We start from the raw sequence: 23,189 nt of genomic DNA on the forward strand, positions 1-23,189 counted from the left end.
TTAATAATATTTAAACAGTACTGGATAAAAAAATATTTTACTCTAAAAAGCGCTAAAGAAACAATATATATATTTCATTTGCAAATAAAACTTAGAATGAGAAAAGATAATATCAGCTGTTTGCACAAAATGAGCTCAGAATTCCTGGAAACTACAGAAACTAGAGGGAGAAAATGCAGCGCTAACTGTCCCTTAATTATTAAACACCCTTAATAAATTATGTAACACTACTGTTCAAAATTAGTCAAGTGTTACAATTATTTTTTTTTATTAAAACTTACTAATATTAAAATATCTAACCGTCCAAAACAAATCATAAAGTATGATTCATAAAAAATATAACCAGTTTGTGACTAGAAATTTATTAAAAAACAAAATTTATGTGCAGAGTAATAATATAATATACTGCTATAATGCAATCAGATGTTTTACCTTAAGGAGATGTATCCCAATTGGGTACAGAAAAACAATTGAGGGAAGAGAGAAGCTTAATCCTTATGGAATAATTAGTATTATTATGTCAAGAGTGCAAAAGTGTCCTTCACTTTCTATCCGGAAACGTTATGAGGTAAATGAAATGTCTCACCGGTTTGTGAAATAACAAACCTCTCCAAAACACTTCAACGCTATTTATTTGTTAGAGCTCTGCAATGCAGATAATAGCCAGCTGTATATTTAAGCAGCAGTCCAGGAAATCAGTGGTTCTGTGTACAGATCCCAAAGCGGAATGATGCAACGGGACGCGTTTCTTTGCGCCTTGTAATTTCATCATTGCAGCATGTGCTTACATAATAAATATATAATAAACGCACACACACACGGACACACACACGCACACACACGCACACACACACACGGGCACACACACACACGGACACACACGTACGCACACACCATTCATATTTCATAGTTATATCTTTTATACAATAATGCCCTGATTGACCTGCCTCCTTAGAACACGTTTCCTTACCATAGAGAACCATAGAGATCATGTGTATAAAATAATGTATTCTACCACAAATCCTGAAATGATCATTGTTTTTTGCTGGCAACATACATGTATGTAAAATAATGTAAAATGATGATGTTCTGCCTGACACAAATGTTGCAACTTTTTTTGTATATTTTATCTATTATGTTTATATATGATGTAATCATATACTTTGATTTTGTGACACAGAAGTATGTAAGCAAAACAACATCAATTCTAAAATTAGCATAAACATTGATTATGCTGCATAAATCGAACTTGTAGTTCACATATTGACTGCGCAAACTCTGTTGACTGATTTTTTTTGTTTTGCTTGTACAAACTCTGTTTTGTAGCACATGATTTATGAGGAATAACATTGATTTTAGGTGAAAAAATAATAATTTCAATCTATTTCATGATAAATTATTTTATTTTAAATGAAGCACTTTTGGGGGTAGATGTATCAAACCTTTTAAAAAGGAAAATTGGAGATGTTGCCTATAGCGACCAATCAGATTCTAGCTATTGTTTATCTAGTACATTCTAGAACATGATAGCTATAATCTGATTGGTTGCTGTGGGCAACGCTTCCACTTTGGCTTTTTAAAAGATTTGACAGATTTACCGCTTGGAGTTAAATTATTAATTTGTAACAGACAAAAAATCTATTTTGTTGTACAATTACAATACCCAGTAAGACGTGCCGACCTCCCCAATTGTATACCATGACAATACATTTTCTGTCTGTCCAGTTACATTATAGCTTACTCATTCATAATTTTGTATCTTGTTATCGGGCTGATTTTTTCAAGGGCTAAAAGCCCTAGTTGTAGACACAAAGTCAAGTGATGAGGTTAGGTGGATGTAGGATAATTAGTGGGGGTTGTTTGACTTACAGTATTACATATAGCAATCTTGGTGCCCCAATCTTCTTTAAAAACAAAAGAGAAGGATTATATATACTGTATATACTGTATAGAAACAGTTAAATAAATATGATATATATATATATATATATATATATACATACACATACACACACTCGTACAGTATCTTCTTTATTCATGGATAACAAATAACGAGCAGTTTTATTGGAATAAGCAGCAGTTTAAGTGATATAACCATATCAGGAGTCCCTAACCATTCACAGCGTGTGAAGATCAATCTGTCCTCTGTAATGTATCTCTATTAATCTGGATTTTGTCCACAGAGCAGTAAAATAAATTGCCTGAATATTTGAGGTGCAAGTGGTACATTTTTAACACACACCGTTTAAAATACATCAAAGCCAAGGACATAACTACATCCCACAGCATCCGGGGAGCAGAAATGGCCGTTCCGCAGAAAACTGCAGCAATATTTTATCTACTCTGACAGGAGGTTCATATTCTACACAGTTCTGTGAGTTAGGATTTAAATAAAAAGGGAATATCAGAGCAGCAAGAAACATTTTCCATTGTTAGAAAATAGCCGAGCTGTATGCCAGTAGGCGATAGACCTCGGCTCAGCTGGGGTTCATTGCTCGTCGATAGGGGTAATACTGCTCTAGAATTGTAAGGAAAGTGATATGTTTATATGAGAAATGTCTGTCTTAAAGTATCCTGTTTTCTATGCGTGATATTCGGTAAACTAATGCATAGGCAGCTGAATTGTTTCACATTATATATATATATATATATATATATATTTAGATATTCCTATAGAGATATATATATATATATATATATATATAGAGAGAGAGAGAGAGAGAGAGAGAGAGAGAGAGAGAGATAGATAAATACATATTATAGATAGATAGGTAGATAGAGAGATAGATAGAGAGATAGGTAGATATATAAAGCTACTCCATTCATAAAGATAACTGTAAGATTTTTCACAGTATGCTTATATAGAGGATAGTATACACAATACTGCTAGTGATATTACAAGTCTCCAACGGGCATACTTACCCTGGATGTGGGGTTTGATGGAAGCATACTTACCCTGGATGTGGGTTTTGATGGAAGCATACTTACCCTGGATGTGGGGTTTGATGGAAGCATACTTACCCTGGATGTGGGGTTTGATGGAAGCATACTTACCCTGGATGTGGGGTTTGATGGAAGCATACTTACCCTGGGTGTGGGGTGTGATGGAAGCATACTTACCCTGGATGTATACTTAACAATGAGATCAGATGATTTGTCCGCATGGTTATCAGTAAATGTGTATATCACACCTGTAACTGTGCAGACACTGGCATTGGCACCTGTGCAGGTGTAGATGATAGTTGTGTAGAACAAACTTCTAGGTTTACATCACATTTGAATTCAAAGCCAAATACAGTTATTTTTGGGAAACTATTAGTAACAGAATATTCATTAAATCTACATGTACATGAAATATAAATTTAGATATAGCAGCCGACAGGATTATTATGAAGGTCAACATTCGGAGGTTAGTACAGTATATGTCTATAAGGATCCCCCCCCAATCTGGTTGTGTAGAGGTTTTGCAGGCAGGAATCAGATTATCCAGCTGCTAATGATACATGTAATGTATATAGTGTACATACACTCAGTAATTAGTGCATCGCAGAGAACCATTCTGGGATTAATCACATTTTTCTGGGTGCTGCAACTTTTCATGGAGCCCATTGATTTCTAGTTATGTCACAGTCGCAGGCCCTTCACTGTGTAAATCTATAAGCCTCATATATTCATGTGTGTCTATACAACATTGTACCTGTGAGATTCAGTTTAGGTGAAGCAGCACGGCCTGGCATCCTGTGGAGTAATCTCATTTAGTTTGGTGGCTCTGTGTAACAGATGTTGCAGCCTTTGGACTCTCTGATCTACTTACTCCCACTTTCAGCTCCATTTTGTGTTATCTTCTCTGCTAGTCTTAGCTGTGTGCAGGCCGGACTCAAACACAAACTGGTACAGCCAGGTAGCTTGGAGGTGACGATGTCATAGAGGAGAGACGTATACTGTGGATTGCTGCTATCGGATATTTGCATACAACGACAATTTAAGTTGTAGTTTATTGTCACAAAGGTACGATATTATCGCTGTAAGTTTTCACTATCTCAAGTGCATTTAAAAAACATTCCAAGCCAGAAATCTATTCCTGGGAGACACCAAAGCTCTGACAAAATGTTTTTCTTGGGTCAAATTAATGAAATAAAAACACACATTTCTTGGCCAAATATTAGGTTTTTTACATATATTAGTTTAAGTTACAATTATATTTACAATTATAGTTACAATCTATTTTAATCTACAGTGTTTTTTGTTGTTATATTGCAGGTTGTGCATTTGTAAATCACTGGGGTTTAAATGTAAAACTATTTTGTATTACTGTCTTTTAATCGTTCACTATATATTTTATATCTTCTACAAGAAAAACAATTTATTTCTACTGCTTGGGGGGATTTATAGTCCCTATGGCTTTGTAAGGAATTATATTTCTGCTAGAAGTCACATAGGTCCTGACCTTCCCTTCACTGCAGTTAACATTAAGAAATGAACAGACTGACTGTTAGATGTACAGTCATCATTTACTGTTACAAAGAATCAGTATAGCCTAATATCGCAGCATCAGACTCGTCATTTAAAAAAAAGTTTCATAAAGATCTGTACAGCCGATAAAGCCCTGCCCATTACAAAGATGGAGAATCAGCGGATGGCGCACGGTGTAAGGGCGTCAAGAAAATGAAAGAATGACATTTTGTCTCACATTCAGGGCCTGATTCATGTTCACACGTAGTTACACTTGTGTGACGTATCTTGCGTGAAATATCTCTGCACATGCTCATAAGCAAACCTTATGCCAATGAACGCAAGTGCATGAAATTCATGTCTGAATGCAAATGACACTTTCTGCTGCCTTGTACTCATTACAAGCATCTTGATATTATGTATTTAATGTAAAAATATATATTTTTTCCATATTACATATTTTTATTAATGATTAAACTGAGTTGTTCATTTATTGCATAATTTAAATTGCTTTTATGTGTTCTGAATGATGTGACCTTTTATTGAACAAACGCTGTGTCTACGTACAGCCAGTAACGGTTAGGCAGAGAGTACTTACACCCAGATTCAGATGGAGATGTATCTTGGGATACACTTTGGATTGACCTACACTTAAGCTGCACACAGGTTGCGTTCGGACTTGAATCAGTCTCATATGAAACAGGGAATTGAATCAGTCCTGTAGCTGGTTAGAAAGTAACACGTCTCATTGTGATACTGATCAGTAAACGTATCACATCCTATTGATGACACCAAACTACACATTAAATTTACCAAATTAGTGATTTAGAGTCCAGCTGTTTAACCTTCAATATTTACCCAGACTCTCTCCACATCTGTCATATTTTTTATTATTGTTGCATTCATTTTGTAATGTGTCACTAAATTTACTAGTTATTCGTCAATTCTTGTTAATTATACATTATGTGGTCCCACTTAATAATTACCTCTCTGTGGAAATAATCCTGTTAGAAAATCTAGGTTCATTTTACTATATCCAGCTAATTGTATAGCGACGGGATCTCTGGTGAAACAGAAGAGTTGCAGTAACTACATTCTCCTTGCAGAGTAACAGACGCCATCTACTTTGAATGCTGTTTCCTCGTTCTCATCTGCATACAATGTTACAGTTATATTTGGGACACGCTCCACCCGACTATCCAGTGGTCATGAAATAACATGTAATGATTACAAAGTGTCTACTGTTCATACTACAAGGATATTTCTCTGTACCCCTCTCCTGTCCCCTGACAATGTTTCTGGAACAATGATACATATATATCTTCTCTCCCGCAGGCAGGTTCTGTAACCGAACGTTCGATGATTACGCCTGCTGGCCGGATGGAGTTCCTGAAACGTTTGTGAATGTTTCCTGTCCCTGGTACCTCCCGTGGGCACAGAATGGTAAGATGCTGCCAGTCACCTAGTTGGTGCCAGACTTTCCTACCTCTCTGGCTTTTGCAGCAGGACATAAAGATTTCTGAAAGTTTCCAATAAAACTGTATTATCCCTCTGGGCGCCTCTAGGTAACTGTTGCTGTGAACACTGTCCAGCACTGTACAGCTGTATACTGTCCTTTAACAAAGTGTTGATTTGATTTAAGACATGTGCGTGAATGTACAGAGATGTCACCGATACCTCTGGTTTGTGATTACACTGCAATTACATGTGACAGCAAAAGCCGCTGGAATCAAGTATGTTGTAGATGAAAAAAAACATTTTTCTGAGAACCAGAAGGTAGGATAAGTGTTTCTCTATCTGTAGCTGGGAATGGTGCCATATAGGCAGCACAGTGCTATTTGTTGGGTAATTTAGAGACACTGGGGCCTGATTCATTAAGGATCTTAACTGAAGAAACTTCTTATTTCAGTCTCCTGGACAAAACCATGTTACAATACAAGGGGTGCAAATTAGTTTTCTGTTTTGCACATAAGTTAAATACTGACTGTTTTTTCATGTAGCACACAAATACTTGATAGCTTATTTGTACACTGAGATTTAAAGTTGATATTTGTGTGCTACATGAAAAAACAGTCAGTATTTAACTTATGTGCAAAACAGGACACTCATTTGCACCCCTTGTATGGTAACATGGTTTTGTCCAAGAGACTGAAATAAGAAGTTTCTTCAGTTAAGATCCTTAATGAAACAGGACCACTGTCAGCAGTTACAAAGTGCAGTGTTGTAGAAACTGTCTGCAACGTACACAGAGATATATGTACATTCTGCTCAGTTACCAATGTCACCAATACTCACTGCAGCAGAGTCTCCTCTACAGGATGGCAGATGTGATAGATAATGGTAATGCAGGAAATGTCAATCATTACTACAGGAAGTGTCAATCATTATTACAGGAAGTGTCAATCATTATTACAGGAAGTGTCAATCATTATTGCAGGAAGTGTCAATCATTATTACAGGAAGTCTCAATCATTATTGCAGGAAGTGTCAATCATTATTGCAGGAAGTGTCAATCATTACTACAGGAAGTGTCAATCATTACTACAGGAAGTGCCAATCAGTATTACAGGAAGTGTCAATCAGTATTACAGGAAGTGTCAATCATTACTGCAGGAAGTGTCAATCATTATTGCAGGAAGTGTCAATCATTATTACAGGAAGTGTCAATCATTATTGCAGGAAGTGTCAATCATTATTACAGGAAGTGTCAATCATTATTGCAGGAAGTGTCAATCATTATTGCAGGAAGTGTCAATCATTACTGCAGGAAGTGTCAATCAGTATTACAGGAAGTGTCAATCATTATTGCAGGAAGTGTCAATCATTATTACACGAAGTGTCAATCATTATTGCAGGAAGTGTCAATCATTATTGCAGGAAGTGTCAATCATTATTACACAAAGTGTCAATCATTATTGCAGGAAGTGTCAATCATTATTGCAGGAAGTGTCAATCATTATTGCAGGAAGTGTCAATCATTATTGCAGGAAGTGTCAGTCATTATTACAGGAAGTGGCAATCATTATTACAGGAAGCGTCAATCATTACTACAGGAAGTGTCAATAATTAGGGCCACCAGCATTCCACTGCTATTTGCATGTGTCGAACCCTGTTCTGTATAACCTTATCATCAATTATACTTATATGTATTTTACCTGCAATTTATAATATACGTTGCCGCATTTATATGTAAAGTCTCTATTCCTCTTTAACACTATTTACCTTATCTGTTGCATTTCATATACAAATATATGTCCACACAATATATATATATATATATATATATATATATACACGCTGGTCCCCTCCTATTTGCTCAGGCATGCTGTGCTCTATATTACTTCTTTTATTTATCTCTCAGTTATCTTCCTATTTACTCATATTTTTATGTCTCTCTCTGTCTCTTTCTCTAATTTAATCTTTCTTTATCTCCCACTTAAACACATACTCTTTGCACACATGCATAACTGTTTCCTATTTCAACACACACACACACACACACACACACACACACACACTTACTTGTTTTCTCTTTCTTTTTTACATAAGCACACATTACATAAAGAGCAAGGACTTATAATACACTCATATACATTACTTCTGTCCTACAGGATACACAGCCGTACGTATATATATATATATATATATATATATATATATATATATATATTTACACAAAGTAGACCCTGAAATTAAATTCTCAAATGAGAATTGCTGAAATATAAGGTTAACACAACAACAGAATAGGACAACATTTGGTTTATGATAAACATTTGGTTTATGCTAAACTCAGTTCTGAAATAGCTTAGTGAAATCTATATTAACATCATGACTGCTGAAACTATAATGTGTTATCTGTATCGTATGTAAGCATTTTATGAACTGTATACTTGATCTCAAAGTTATCTTTGTAAAGTAAAATATTTTGTACCTTGTGTCTGTTTGTATGTGTAGATGGAGGGTTAAGGACGAATGGATGGTTTGTTCATCTAGCTAATGCAATATAGTGGAGTAAATGATAGATTGGTATTTATTTAGTGATTAACACATAATGGTGGGCTATCTGATGTGGCAATCAATAGATGTCTAATACAAAGCCTGGTCAAACAAAAGAATCGTATAAGTTGCTCTTACGCATTTCTAGTTCGAATTCGCAAGTAAAACAACTGGGATTCCTTGTTTATGGTTGGCGTTGGTACAAGGCGAATGTTTGAAAAGGTTGTGTAAAATATTGGCTCTATATTACATCTGAGATGTCACTAGTGCATGTTATTCAACATGACTAAAATAGCTAATTAGTCACAAATTGATTTATATCCCAATAATTAATGAGATTAGTTATGAATAAGTTCAAATGCATTGTATTATTATTATGGCGGAATACACAGGTTCAATTACTACAGGTAGGGTCAATCATTACTACAGGGAAAATCCCTCATTACTAGTTTTCATCAACCATAATTTTACCAACTGCTACTCATAAGCACTCACGAGAGTGGAATGTGTGCACATTACAAGGAATGCATTCAGTTTGGAATGAACGTCACTCATCAGATGTGAAATTTGGGAGAAATGCCTCTTAGTAGATGGAGTGTCAATCAGGGTGGAGGGAATGTCATTCGTTGACAACACACCTATTAAAGTAATGGTGGCCTACAAAGACACTAAAACCCCTGAACCACATAATACAGTTTAGAAAAGAAAAGCTATTCCCAAATCCCAAGATTTCTACATCTCATTGGAAAGAGTTTCACCTATCAGACGGAATGTCACATATTAGAGTTAATGTCACTCATTTTGGCAACAATGGAAATATCTGACAAAATGCTGCTGCTATGCACCACAAAACGACATTGTTTTGCACCGGGGTATGTGGAACCCCACGCATTTCATTTCAAGGTGTACGCTCACTCCCTGCTCTCCCTAGATACCTCTGCAGCCTAGAAGTATGGTGCAATGTGCGGACAGGTGACAAAACCATTACAGACACACTGTTCAAAAGTCTTAAACTAATCAAGAGAGTGATGGAATATTACAACTGTTTTTATTATATGTGACACTTTTCTAGGTGTAGCTTATTATATTGATTGCACCTGGAAATGTGCTTCTCCAGAGCACCATAGAGACACGAAAGAATACAAAAGAACACAAGAAAAGGTTTATAACATTTGTTGGGATAGTGTATAATGCATTTGCTATTAAGTTTGATTTATATAAAAATACTTTATTATACAGCAAATACAATCTTCCTTCTTGTGTACCAATAAAAGTAGCAAAAATGTAACTCTAAAAAACACCACAAAATGATATATAATATGCATGAGCAATGAAGGAAGCACCAATCAGCTTCAGCAGGCAATCTGCAATCAGCCAATCAGACCTGGCTAGCTAGTGCTGGTGCCCGTCATTCTCATCATCTTCAGGGTATTAGCACCAGCTCTCAGCCATTCACATGTGATCCGACAACTGATAGACATATCCGCATCTCTATGAGGGTCTGTCTTACTCGTAATTATACACCCCTTGCTGCACTCGGCCTACGTAAGACCCTGTTCCACCTCTCCGGTCCTAAGGCTGCCAAAGTGTCACACGTGAACGTAAGCGTAGGTCTTCTTTTACGTGCCTGCGTTGTGCTGAATAGAATATTTTACGCTAAACAACTAAGTGAACACCCAACTCCAAAGATTGCAGTGTGTGGCAAACAACTCACATCTGTCTGAACCTCTGTCAATAATTCACACGTCTGTCCACTAATTTCATATGAGCTGTCAAAAATAATTTATTAAATCAGCTATTAGGGCTTTGTAAAATATTAACTACAACACTACAAGTAGTCTACAGTATTTCAATGCCTTCTGGAAACGTTCCGGTGATAGGTGGTCTCTAGGCAAAACAAAAACAACTTTATTTTAAAAAAAGTGAAGAGAAAAACAGACAAATAAAATGAGAAATAGCCCTATGACACAGCTGACATTTGAGAATCTCCCAGGATGATATTAGCCATAAATAAATGTACTATATGTTATTTCCATTTTCTGCTTGATATTTAGGGACATATTGTGCCGTGGCAGTGACAGGCCCGTGGGGCATTAATCGACCTTCTCTGCCCTCCAGACGCTTTCACAACAGAGCGTTAGTAGATGGATTATGTGTTTATTTGCTGCTGTTATTGTTTAGTTTAAAGCGCACGAAATATCAATCAGTGATTCACAGCCGCATTGGAACGGTAGAGCCATAAGATGCTCTGATCAAATGGAAAACGTCCTTTGCTGTTTCCTTCTTTTATATGTATCATAAATAATTATTCATTTTCATTCTGCGACCTCTGTGTGTATTTGCGGCAGGCTGATCTTTATGGTGATCACGAATGGTTGACACCCTGGTACCAATTTACAAACATGTTCAAATGTCCATTCTAAGTGAGGGTATGTTTGTAGTTATTTATAAAAAGCTCCCAGCGTCTTTCAAATTGCAAAGTCACTCCTGATTTACGGGTGACAAATTCTCATGTTACCCCTGTGTAAAGCATCACTTTAATGCAGAAGTGATACACAAACTGGTTAACAGCTATCAAACATGATTAGCTACAACGCTAATGAAGGAATCACCTGGAAGGGTGAATATGCAAATAGCCAATTAAATGCAGCTAGTGCTGCTGATATCGTCTTCATCATTATCATCATCCATAATTGTCATAATCACAAAGTCATCATCCTCCATCATCATCATCATCCATCTACATCATCATCATCATTATTCACCATCATTACCAGCATCATCATCATTGTCATCATCACATACTCATCATCATCCATCATCTTCATCATCGTCATCATCACATACTTATGATCATCATCGTCATCGTCATCATCACATACTCATCATCATCCATCATCATCACATAATTATCATCATCATCATCACATAGTCATCATCATCTATCATCATCATCCATCACCCTTCATCATCATGCATCATCATCTATCATCGTCATTGTCCTCATCCATCATTATCATCCATCATCATCATCCATCATCATCGTCGTCGTCATCATCATCATCATCATCATCATCCATCATCCTCCATCATCATCATCATCATCATCATCATTATTCACCATCATTACCAGCATCATCATCATTGTCCTCATCCATCATTATCATCCATCATCATCATCCATTATCATCATCGTCGTCGTCATCATTATCATCCATTATCATCATCCATCACCCTTCATCGTCATTGTCATGGTCATCATTGTTCTGCACTCACTATAACTTCCCTTTGGCCTGAATATAATCAGATAGACAGCATAACCACTCCTACTTTAATGTTGCTTATTCAAGTAGTTAAGGACGTGATAATTTAAGTGGTAAAACTGTAATACAGAAATGAGGAAATACATTCACAACATGAACAGATGCAATGTAATGCAAACAATAAAAACATGGCAAAAGTACATAACTAGGGAGCAATCTTACAATTGATGCTGTGCTAAGGGGAGAGATATACTGCACCTCTTACTCCTTAGCATGTAATATCTAAAATGGACCCATGGTGCACTGAAAACTAAACTACAGAGGCCCCGAGAGGTCTATTTTAAACTAATACCAGACTGACCACTAGGTGGAGCTTACACAGAATACAGGCATATGTAAATATTAAAATGCTGAAGGCATAACAATCATCATCATCATCATCATCCTCATCATCGTCCTTCATCACCATTGTCATCATCGTCATCATCTCATAGTCACCATCATCCATCGTCATCATCACCATCATCACCATCATCTTCATCATCATTGTCGTCATCATCTCATAGTCACCATCATCCATCGTCATCATCTCCATCATCACCATCATCACCATCATCATCACCATCATCATCGTCACCATCATCTTCATCATCATCGTCGTCATCATCTCATAGTCACCATCATCCATCGTCATCATCACCATCATCATCATCATCGTCACCATCATCTTCATCATCATCGTCACCATAATCTTCATCATCATCGTCGTCATCATCTCGTAGTCAACATCACCATCACCATCATCATCATCATCCATCATCATCCATTCCATCATCCTTCACCATCATCATCATCCACCCTCATTATCACCATCATCATTGTGTATCCTGTAATTGGTGACATCACATACCCGGAGGTGGGAGCCGGCAGCAGCTGTATACCACAATATGTCCTAGTCTAAAATTGCCTTCCATAATGTAGCAGCAGGGAAACACATCAATTTACCGGTAATTAAGAATGTAATTATATTAAAAAGCGCCAGATAACAATAGGAGCTGCCATATATAGGAATAAGTAGCTCTTTGTTTGGGGGTAATCAGTATAAGATCTTTCTGTGTACAATCGATCTAGCGGTAGTATGTAACATAACAGAATTATACAGTGACAATATCCACCTATATGGCCTAGTATGACAACACATAAACCTGGTAAAATTTGGGGAGAGAATGGACAATGCAGAGTAATAATAAGAGAAGATATATGCAGCAGGAGATGGTCTCCTGGTATGTGATATCTTATACGAAGAAGGAGGACTATCAATGTGGAGGGAGACTCCTTCTGGTCAATAACAATACCTTTCTATATTAAATAAAAATGACATCAATGATGCTGTTTTCTAGCTGCTAAGGAGATGGTTGGATGAGATTATCTGTGAACTACAATTAATGTATTCTGCCGAATCTGTGATATTAGATATTCTTCTTTTTGTGATATGGGATGTACCCTTAATGAAGTGATATATGAGATAGATACACTGAGTATGACCATATCCTTTATTGATGATTTACAATTGATATGTGAGAAAAACAAATTGTGTATAATCATATAATTCATTAAGGATTTAAAACTGAAGACAATATTATAACATTTGGAATAAGATTGGAAGAATATAATATAAATATAAGAGGAATAACGTAAGAGCAATATGTACGAGATATAATAATAATATTAAACATGATATGCTGGAAATTAATCACTCTCATTGGAATGAGGTAGAACTTGATGATATAAGAATTACCAAACTTGTTTTATTTTAGTTTATAGGTTCCCCCTTAAAGGTTTGATATGTTTCATTTTGCACATTATTATATTACTATTATTACATATCTTCTTTGCTTCACTTACTCTATCTTTTAATATTTTGCCAAAACTTACCTGAAATATATTGGGATTTTTTTTCCATTACTCCTTTTAAGTTTGACAATATATATATATACAAGTTAACCCGTGCATGATACTCATGCATTCTAGTCAAATCAAGCTACTTAAGGTGTTAAAAAGGTTCTTGTCATGCATTTGGGCCTAGCCCAGGCCTCCTCAGGGGAAGAGCGTTACTTCCCAACGCAAGCGCCCTTTTTTAACGTGGTTTTGTCCACATGTCACCTCATCATTTTTCTCCATCACCTCATCCTCCATCTTTATCACCACATCTACCCAAATGTTTATCCAGACACAGGGATCTCTCTCAGCGGTCCTGAGTATCACACACCTCTCGCTCTGTCACCCCCCGCAACCACCAACCACTCCCCACTGTCACCCCCGGCAACCACCAACCACTCCCAACTGTCACTTCTCCTTCAAGAAATATATATTTTTTTTAAAAAAATCTTTATAAACACTTTTAACAATTAACAAATTAAATTAACAAATTAAAAACATTTTAGTTTACCAAATTTCAGCCCTTTCTGAGTTTTTTCCCCCACACACACTAAAAATTTAGTAGGTTAGTGTATAACTCCGCCCAGCAGGTGGCGCTGCAGCAAATTTCAGCCCTTTCTGAGGTTTTTTTTCCACACACACTAAGAATTTAGTAGGTCAGTGTATAACTGCGCCCAGCAGGTGGCGCTGCAGCTTGGTTTTTTTTCCCCACACACAGACACACGCCACTAGGCTTTTATATTATAGATATATATATATATATATATATATATATATATACACAGTATATACTTCTTGTCGTAAAGCAAATCATTATTTTATTCACATGACCTCTCAGTAGATATTAAGATATTACAGGGGGTGTTTCTATAACTCTGATGGGGATGATCATCTATTTACTAACACGTTCACTGGAGTGTAGTTTCAAATTATTCTGTCTATTAAGCCAATATCACTGGTCATTTTGCTGAAAAGTTAGAGAACTAGCTACACCCAGAAGGTCACTAAGAAACTCATATGTTACAGAACATGTATTTTTAATTAAAATAAGGACTTATTACATTTATTAAAATGCTACCAACGTGAGATAATAGTCTGATTCTCTTTTTCACGTTTCTTTTGCAATTGGAATAACCTGAATTGAATCTACTAACTGAACTTAAAAACTGCACTGAAATCCAGATAATTAACTCAGTGCAGGTGATTGTAATCCTTTCAGTGGGAAGATTTCTGTACCCCCAGACGCACTTTATAAATGTAATTTGACCAATGTAATTAAAACATGCAAATTTACTATAGTAACAAATGAAATAAACACGATCTTGATGTTTCCTTAGCCTCATGATTAAATCAAGGCCTAAATGTTCAGTAAAAGCTGAAATGAATGGTCCACAGTGATAGTCGGATGCACTTTGTAGTGACATATATACAGTTTCTGTCATGTTCATATCTAGAATACCCACAATCCCTGAAAAGTCAGCACAGTGATTTCATTGAGGCAACTCCCAAAAGAGATATGTGGATGTGCCACTGTACATACGCTAGGCAGGAAAGAAGGTGCATTTGTACATAATGAAATGCGTTGTGAGCTGTATGAAATGCTTTGTGAGCTGTATGAAATGCTTTGTGAGCTGTATGAAATGCGTTGTGAGGCTGTATGAAATGCGTTATGAGATGTATGAAACGCGTTGTGAGCTGTATGAAATGCTTTGTGAGCTGTATGAAATGCTTTGTGAGCTGTATGAAATGCGTTGTGAGGCTGTATGAAATGCGTTATGAGCTGTATGAAACGCGTTGTGAGCTGTATGAAATGCGCTATGAGCTGTATGAAACGCGTTATGAGCTGTATGAAATGCGTTATGAGCTGTATGAAACGCGTTGTGAGGCTGTATGAAATGTGTTGTAGGGCTGCATTTTTATTGGTTTGTAAATGGTCCCAATCATTTAACACCTGGTGCTCTTTGGGGACAATTCAAGTGAAGTGCCTCTCCTGTCTATTATATATATTTTTACTTGTCGCATACTCACTTAACTTATTGCATAACAAAACAGAGCAGTGTGAATTTGAGCTGCAGTATTACAGGAATTATTTCAGGCATTTTATTTGTTTCTGTTATGTCATTGATTAATTGTGCGCAGATGGATGTAATTAGGTGCTATTGCAACATCTATGATAAGTGCACCTCAGCGTGACAGTCACACATGGTGCCGGCTTCATGGAAAACAATTATCTTCTGATATGTAAATTTTCATTAGACACACACCCAATCATAGGACTAAAGAACACTTGTACAGGCTATAACGTAATATTGCACCCAGAACACTTTATATTACATTCAGGACATATTAAGTCACACTGAACACTTTGTATAATGACTGTAAAGAATGGAAAAAGCAGAACAACTCATTAGTGTCAGAAATCTTATTCATAGTAGATAAATAATCAAGGTTAATCTAGCGGCTTTTAGAGTTATACAGTCCTTGGGCTGAGTCATTAAGGCATGCATCTGCCAATTCTGAGCATATTGTTTGGAAAATCAGTCTGCGCATGTCCAGCAACGGCCCATACGCCAGAAAGTGCAGCCTGTCCGCTCCGTCTTTGTATGCAAAGGACATTTACTACAGCCGATGATTTCAAGGAGGGAACGGAGCAGGTAAGGGGAGCTCGGCTGTAGTCAATTTGCAGTAATGGTCTGCCAGACTCAAGCGCACGCAGCCTGTCCAAATCAAGCTCTGGGAATTACAAAGTTACTTGTTTTTCTGCCGTTTCTCTTGCACCAGCTACAGGGCCAGTCTAAGTCCTGAGTACTAGTGATGACAGTATAGTGTACAGGCTATAACATGGGTCTGCAATCAGGAGCAGATGTAAAAATTTATTTTATATACAGTAAACAATTAATGACAGCCTAATAAATGTTTTTCCAAGAGAGAATAAATATATATATATATTAAATTTCCATTTATAATCAGAAATGAGTATATTATTGACAGGTAACATTAATTTATGTGCGTTCATTTGAGATTTTATATTCCACATATGTATTGTACACATCCTGCAGTGTCTGGTCTAGTACAGCAGAGTGACCCTACACCCATAGTCATCACCACACGTATCCTGCAGTGTCTGGTCTAGTACAGCAGAGTGACCCTACACCCATAGTCATCACCACATGTATCCTGCAGTGTCTGGTCTAGTACAGCAGAGTGACCCTACACCCATAGTCATCACCACACGTATCCTGCAGTGTCTGGTCTAGTACAGCAGAGTGACCCTACACCCATAGTCATCACCACATGTATCCTGCAGTGTCTGGTCTAGTACAGCAGAGTGACCCTACACCCATAGTCATCACCACATGTATCTTGCAGTGTCTGGTCTAGTACAGCAGAGTGACCCTACACCCATAGTCATCAACGCGTATTTTTAGATCCGATCCTTGTTGTCTTCAGGAGTACGGAGAGCCGATATACGCACAGTTTATAACAAACGCACAATGCGCTCAGTGTGTGTGCCTGCGTGACTCAGGCCCTTTGTGTCTATAAAACTACCAGCTTTAATATCAGCGGGTGCGCACTTGTGCGTGACATTATGCTGCTCCTTTATCATATTGTACCCAAGGAACAATGTCAGGACCACAGCAGAAAACGCTACATAATGTGAGATGGTATTAAAAGCAAGCCCTGAAAAGCTCTGTGCTGCTGAGAAGAGTTGAAGACATCTTTAAGTCATACTTGTCAACCTTTCCAAGTTGACCTCTGGGAAATCAGGGGGTGGGTATGATGATTGTGAGAGCGTATTATTTTGGCCCCGTGCTGTGACGTAATGTGTCATTTTACCGCGCAGGTAGGGCCAAAATTGACACGATTCCCTGAGAATCGTGTCATAGAGGCTCAAAGTCCTGCTCATTTCACTAGGAGGTAGGCAGATGCCCTACTCTCCTGGGAGTCCGGGAGACCTATCCATAATTCGGGAATCCCCCTGTTTGGATGTTGGCTGGTGTAGGCATGTCCCTCTATGACACTTCCCTCTGTGCCACCACCGGACTTGAGCTGGGTGCCTCTCATCTCAGGCTCCTGTGAGTGGATCAGCAAACAGCGGCTACTGCACGTGCAGGTATAATAGAATCACAGTACATGCAGTGCAGAAGCAGCAAGTGTAGCAGTGACCAGTGTTACAATGAACTCAACATTCCATCCATGAATCCAGCTCACTCTCTCTTGCGGAGCTGGTTAGCTGACCCTATAGATTTTTCCCCACAAATGCTGTCATGCACGCCCCAACAGGCAGCACGCTGATGTCACACGGGGATTGATATTTGCTCACAAACACAGATATTAAGGGCTTTACAACAGCAGCACATAAGCTTCCATTTCCACTCTGCACGTTCCCACTGCAGCGGGAGACATTTCTTACGGACATTACGCTCAGGGCACTTCCCAATTGTCCATCATGCAGAGCAACTCTGCAAAAACTTTGCTGACAAAACTAGCAATACAATGCACATAATGAGTAGACCGGCTTAAAAACTGGAATATTATTACATGAACTGGAATAAGTTCTGTGATGTTCTTCAAACATATCATCTGATGTTACTGAATTCCGAGCAAATTAATAAAAGCTGTAAGTGCTTTACCATAATCTCCTCCGTTACATCTAGTTCACAGCTGTGTGTGTGAATAACTGAATTAGAGAACATCCGGAGTTTGAAAACATCAATATATTAGTTGGGTAATTGTGTTTGTTCGTGTACAGTACATGACAGCTATCTGTAGCTGAGAGGCCAGTTCACAGGTACAAGATTAGCCACACAAGAAGGGCTAATTAAATAGTGACTTTACCAGCAAACAGGAAATTAAATACCATGAAAATGCAGAACAAATACACATTTTATCCCAAATGCAGACCTGTTTACTTGCTGGGCAGCTCTCTCATACCTCACTGGACATAATAGGTTATGCCCAAATTCCTAATGCTTTCACGCCACGCCCATTCCCAGTGATGCCACACCCATTTTCAGGTAGATTATCAACAGCCCCACAAAACTTGTGTTGAGAAGTAGGCGCTCGTGAAGTTGCTTCTGCCTCATGGCCAACTGGTGCTGGTCAAGTCATCATTATTGACAATGATGCTGTCCCTGAAGTCAGACACAATTCTAAAAGGTCAGTTCCTCCACTATATTAACTTACAGACCTTGGAAACACACTGTATAGTAGAGAAATTATTTGGCTATTTTCCAGAACTGTCCAGTCTAATAAATCATGGCATCTAGCTACAGTACGGAGGACCTAGACTGGCGAGACCCAAGCGAATGATCAGATTTATTACCAGTAGGCCTAAGTTCTGCTTTGGGAATGTGAGGGATTGAGCACTTGAGCCTGTTCCTTCTCAGCAGCGGAAGACGTCCTTGATTTGTGGCTGCCCCTTATATAGGATCAGGGAGTAAGATCCTATCATCCTATGTAAGGACTGGGCCCAGTGACACCACGGCGTGTGTCTGTGCCATCTTAGGAAGGTTGGGATCAGTGGATTTGCCTCTACCTAGCGACAGATATAGTGGGACTTACGGATCAATTGGCAGCTGCTGGGAGAGCCAGGGTAATTCCCTATAGTTATATAGGGGGAATTTAATTCAGCCCCTAATCCCGTTTGGCTGCGCTCACTACCAGTCGTTACAGTAGAGAAATCTCAGCTCATTTTGCGCACACTCCTGTGAGATGTGATCAAAAACGAGCGGAGATTTCAACCTGCACATTGTCGCCGACTTATCACGTGAGGCTCCTACAGGACCTTGTGCTGAATTGAATCCCCCCCCATAGAATATCATTTACAGTTTATCAAATTTTGCAGTTACATTAAACACTAATTCCAAACTGAAACTCAATTGGATATTCAATTGGCCGCAATGCTCTTCGGAGCATCGTGTCCACGCACATTTACTGTAAAAAATAATGCTCATTTTTGCTCGCACCTCTGTGGGGTGAAAAATAGACAAGGTTTTGTTGAACTTGGGGACACGGCCTAAATTGTCCTGATGTTACAATCAGAACTGTTGTCACATTTGTTCTTAAACTATAAGAAATAATCTGATATTGCGTATAGGGGTTTACAGAATTTGAGCAACAATTACGGGTCATTTAAAGAAAGCAGCATAAGTTTTATCTGCCCAAAATACAGAATCTGTCCTCAAATAAAGCATCGGACTTATTTGTACTTTATTACCACTTATAGTGATGGTAATTATAGAGCAAAATGATGGAGCTTGTGTCCAAGATGATGGAGCTTGTGTCCAAGATGATGGAGCGTGTGAACCATAAACAAAGCTGCAGGTGTGACTAGTTAACCCTTACGACTTTGGCCGATATATTTTTCAGTAAATTGCAGTGATAAGAGATTTTCTAGTGCTGCAATAAGCGGAGATTAAAAAATCATTCTTTGCATGTTCCCCCTGTGTTTATGTGGGTTTCCTTCGGGTGCTCTGGTTTCCTCCCACACTCCAAAAACATACTGGTAGGTTAATTGGCTGCTATTAAATTGCCCTTATTGTCTGTCAGTCTGTGTATGTAGTTAGGGGATTTAGACTGTAAGCTCCAATGGGGCAGGGACTGATGTGAGTGAGTTCTCTGTACCGCGCTGCGGAATCAGTGGCGCTATATAAATAAATAGATGATGATGATGATCCTTATTGAGTGGTTTATAGATAATTAATTCTTTTTTTTTTGTAAATTGAATCTGATTGAACTGCCCTTGGGGATATTTTAAGTCAATTAGTTATATAAAATGATAATTTCCTAATAAGCTCAACACCAGCATCAAGGTTGCTTTTTATTTGCTGAGTCATATCGACTAGCCTTAGGAGCTGACATTCTTTTTGTTCACAAACCAAGGGATTTTTAATCAATCAGAAGACTGAATTATTCAAGCAGTGGTAGAAATACACTGCTCAACCACAACATTAAAGTGAATAACACTGATTATCTGTTTACAATGACACCTGTCAGTGGGTGGGAGATATTAGGCAGCGAGTGAACAGTCAGTTATTCAAGTTGATGTGTTGGAAGCAGGGAAATGGCAAAAGTAAGGATCTGAGCAAAGTCCTTTGACAAAAGCAACTTTGAAAATTGTGGTGGCCAGACGACTGGGTCAGAGCACCTCCAAAACGTCAGGTCTTGTGGGGTGTTCCCGGTATGCAGTGGTTAGTACCTACCAAAAGTCGTCCAAGGAAGTACAACCGGTGAACCAGCGACAGGATCCTGGGCCTCCAAGGTTCATTGATGTTCATGGGAAGCGAAGACTAGCCCGCCTGGTCCAATCCCACAGAAGATCTACTGTAGCACTAGTTGCTGAAAAAGTTATTGCTGGCTATGATAGAAAGGTGTCAGAATAAGAGTGCATTGCAGCTTGCTGTATATAGGACTGTGTAGTAGACCAGTCAGTGTGCCCATGCTGACCCTTGTTCACCACCGAAAGCACCTACAATGGGCATGTGAGGGCCAACACTGGAGCAATGGAAGAAGGTGGTCTGGTCTGATAAATCATGTTTTCTTTAACACCATGTGGACAGCCGGGTGTGTGTGCGTAATATACATGAGGAAGAGATGGCTCCAGGATGCACTATGGGAAGAAGACAGCTGGCAGAGGCAGTGTGATGCTCTGGGCAATGTTCTGCTGGGAAACCTTGGGTCCTGGCCTTCATTTGGATGTTACTCTGACACGTACCATCTACATAAACATTGTTGCAGACCAAGTACACCCCTCATGGCAGCGGTATTCCCTGATGGCAGTGGCCTCTTTCAGCAGGATAATGCGCCCTCCACACTGCAAATATTGTTCAGAATGGATTGAGGAACATGACAAAGAGATCAAGGTGTTGACTTGGCCTCCAAGTTCCCCAGATCTCAATTTGATCGAGCACCTGTGGGATGTGCTGGATAAACAAGTCCGAGCCATGGAGGCCTCACCTCACAACTTACAGGACTTAAAGGATCTGCTGCTAACATCTTGGTGCCAGATACCACAGGACACCTTCACAGGTCTTGTCCACTTCCATAGATACAGGCGGACACTGGATTAACACAGTCTGAACCCAAACACAAATACATGAATAGCTGGTAATAGTGAGAATTAAAAAAGTCCATGGACAGTTTTCTAGTGTGACAGTAAAGCACTTTTAATTTGATTTACACTACCATGTTACCTGTGTCTGTGTATATATTTTTGTTCATTTTTTGTTCTTTCTGTTTCACGTTGTGCTATGGCTCTCTGTTTTCTGTATATGTCATGTACAACGCTGCGGACCCTCTGTGGCGCCTTATATAAATTAATTATGATAATAATAATAAAATGGTCAGCTATGGGGGAATGTTACAATGTACAGCGTGTGAGTGTTGGTGGCCTTTTGTATGAAACTTAGTGGATATGACTACAAGATTGTGTGTGTGTTATTCTACCACTTAATCGATCAAATAATACAAATAATAAACTTTTTGAGTTTCTGTTTCATATACAGCAAGTAAATACATACCAGTAGTACATACTTACCAACTTTCTGAAGTTGGCTTCCGGGAGGCTGTTAGGGGAGGTGGGTGTTATAGGGGGGCGTGGCTACAAAATTTGCGACATTCTGGGAGAGTTGACAAGTATTAGTAGTATAACCTTATCCTTATCTGTGTGGAGTTTGTATGTTCTCCCTGTGTTTGCGTGGGTTTCCTCCGGGTGCTCCGGTTTCCTCCCACACTCCAAAAACATACTGGTAGGTTAATTGGCTGCTATTAAACTATACTTAGTCTCTCCCTCTATCTGTGTGTGTGTGTGTTAGGGAATTTAGACTGTAAGCCCCAATGGGGCAGGGACTGATGTGAGTTCTCTGTACAGCGCTGCGGAATTAGTGGCGCTATATAAATAGCTGACGATGATGATTTCTAAGTGGCAACGATCTTCTGTCCTTATGCCAGGACTGCTGATAACAGTAAATGTAATGACCATTAAGATGCCCAACAATAGCAGTAATTCCAATGAAGAAAACACCCACTAGATACAATAATGCCCAGTTAGATGCCCATCAGTAAATGTAATACCCAGTTAGATGCCCATCAGTAAATGTAATACCCAGTTAGATGCCCATCAGTAAATGTAATACCCAGTTAGATGCCAGTACTAATAAGAGACTGCTGTGGATGGATGTTTATCCTACAGCTCTGCTTAACATGGTGGGCGCTATATAAATAAACAATAGAAATTATAATAATAATAAAAGCGTCACCTAATTAATGGCCTCAGTGATCTTTGCTCAGTATCCCACCATTATCTTAAATTAACGTTAATGACATTTTTCATATCTTTCATACAGCGCGCTGGTGAGAATGATGAAATACGTCTTCAGACTTAATGAAATTTAAATTAGTGCTCGCAGCCAACGTACCGTGTAATACTCCATTATGACTTGTTGCTGTCTACATTTCTGAAGGAAGTATTTAGACAAAAACGTTTGCTGAGAGTTCAGTAGCAGAACATGGCGGTTTGGCTGAATACCGGATGTAATA

General features: G+C 38.4%; 1 protein-coding gene across 1 annotated transcript in view; it reads left to right on the plus strand.

Moving 5' to 3' along the window:
• The window catches only part of GLP1R (glucagon like peptide 1 receptor), a 278,807-nt gene that overhangs the window by 135,450 nt on the left and 120,168 nt on the right, over nt 1-23,189 (plus strand). The window contains exon 3 of the mRNA XM_075204458.1: nt 5,788-5,895. Coding sequence (XP_075060559.1) covers nt 5,788-5,895 — 108 coding nt within the window. The remainder of the gene's footprint in view (nt 1-5,787; nt 5,896-23,189) is intronic.

The sequence above is a fragment of the Mixophyes fleayi genome, chromosome 3, assembly GCF_038048845.1.
Source record: "Mixophyes fleayi isolate aMixFle1 chromosome 3, aMixFle1.hap1, whole genome shotgun sequence".
Lineage (NCBI taxonomy): Eukaryota > Metazoa > Chordata > Amphibia > Anura > Limnodynastidae > Mixophyes > Mixophyes fleayi.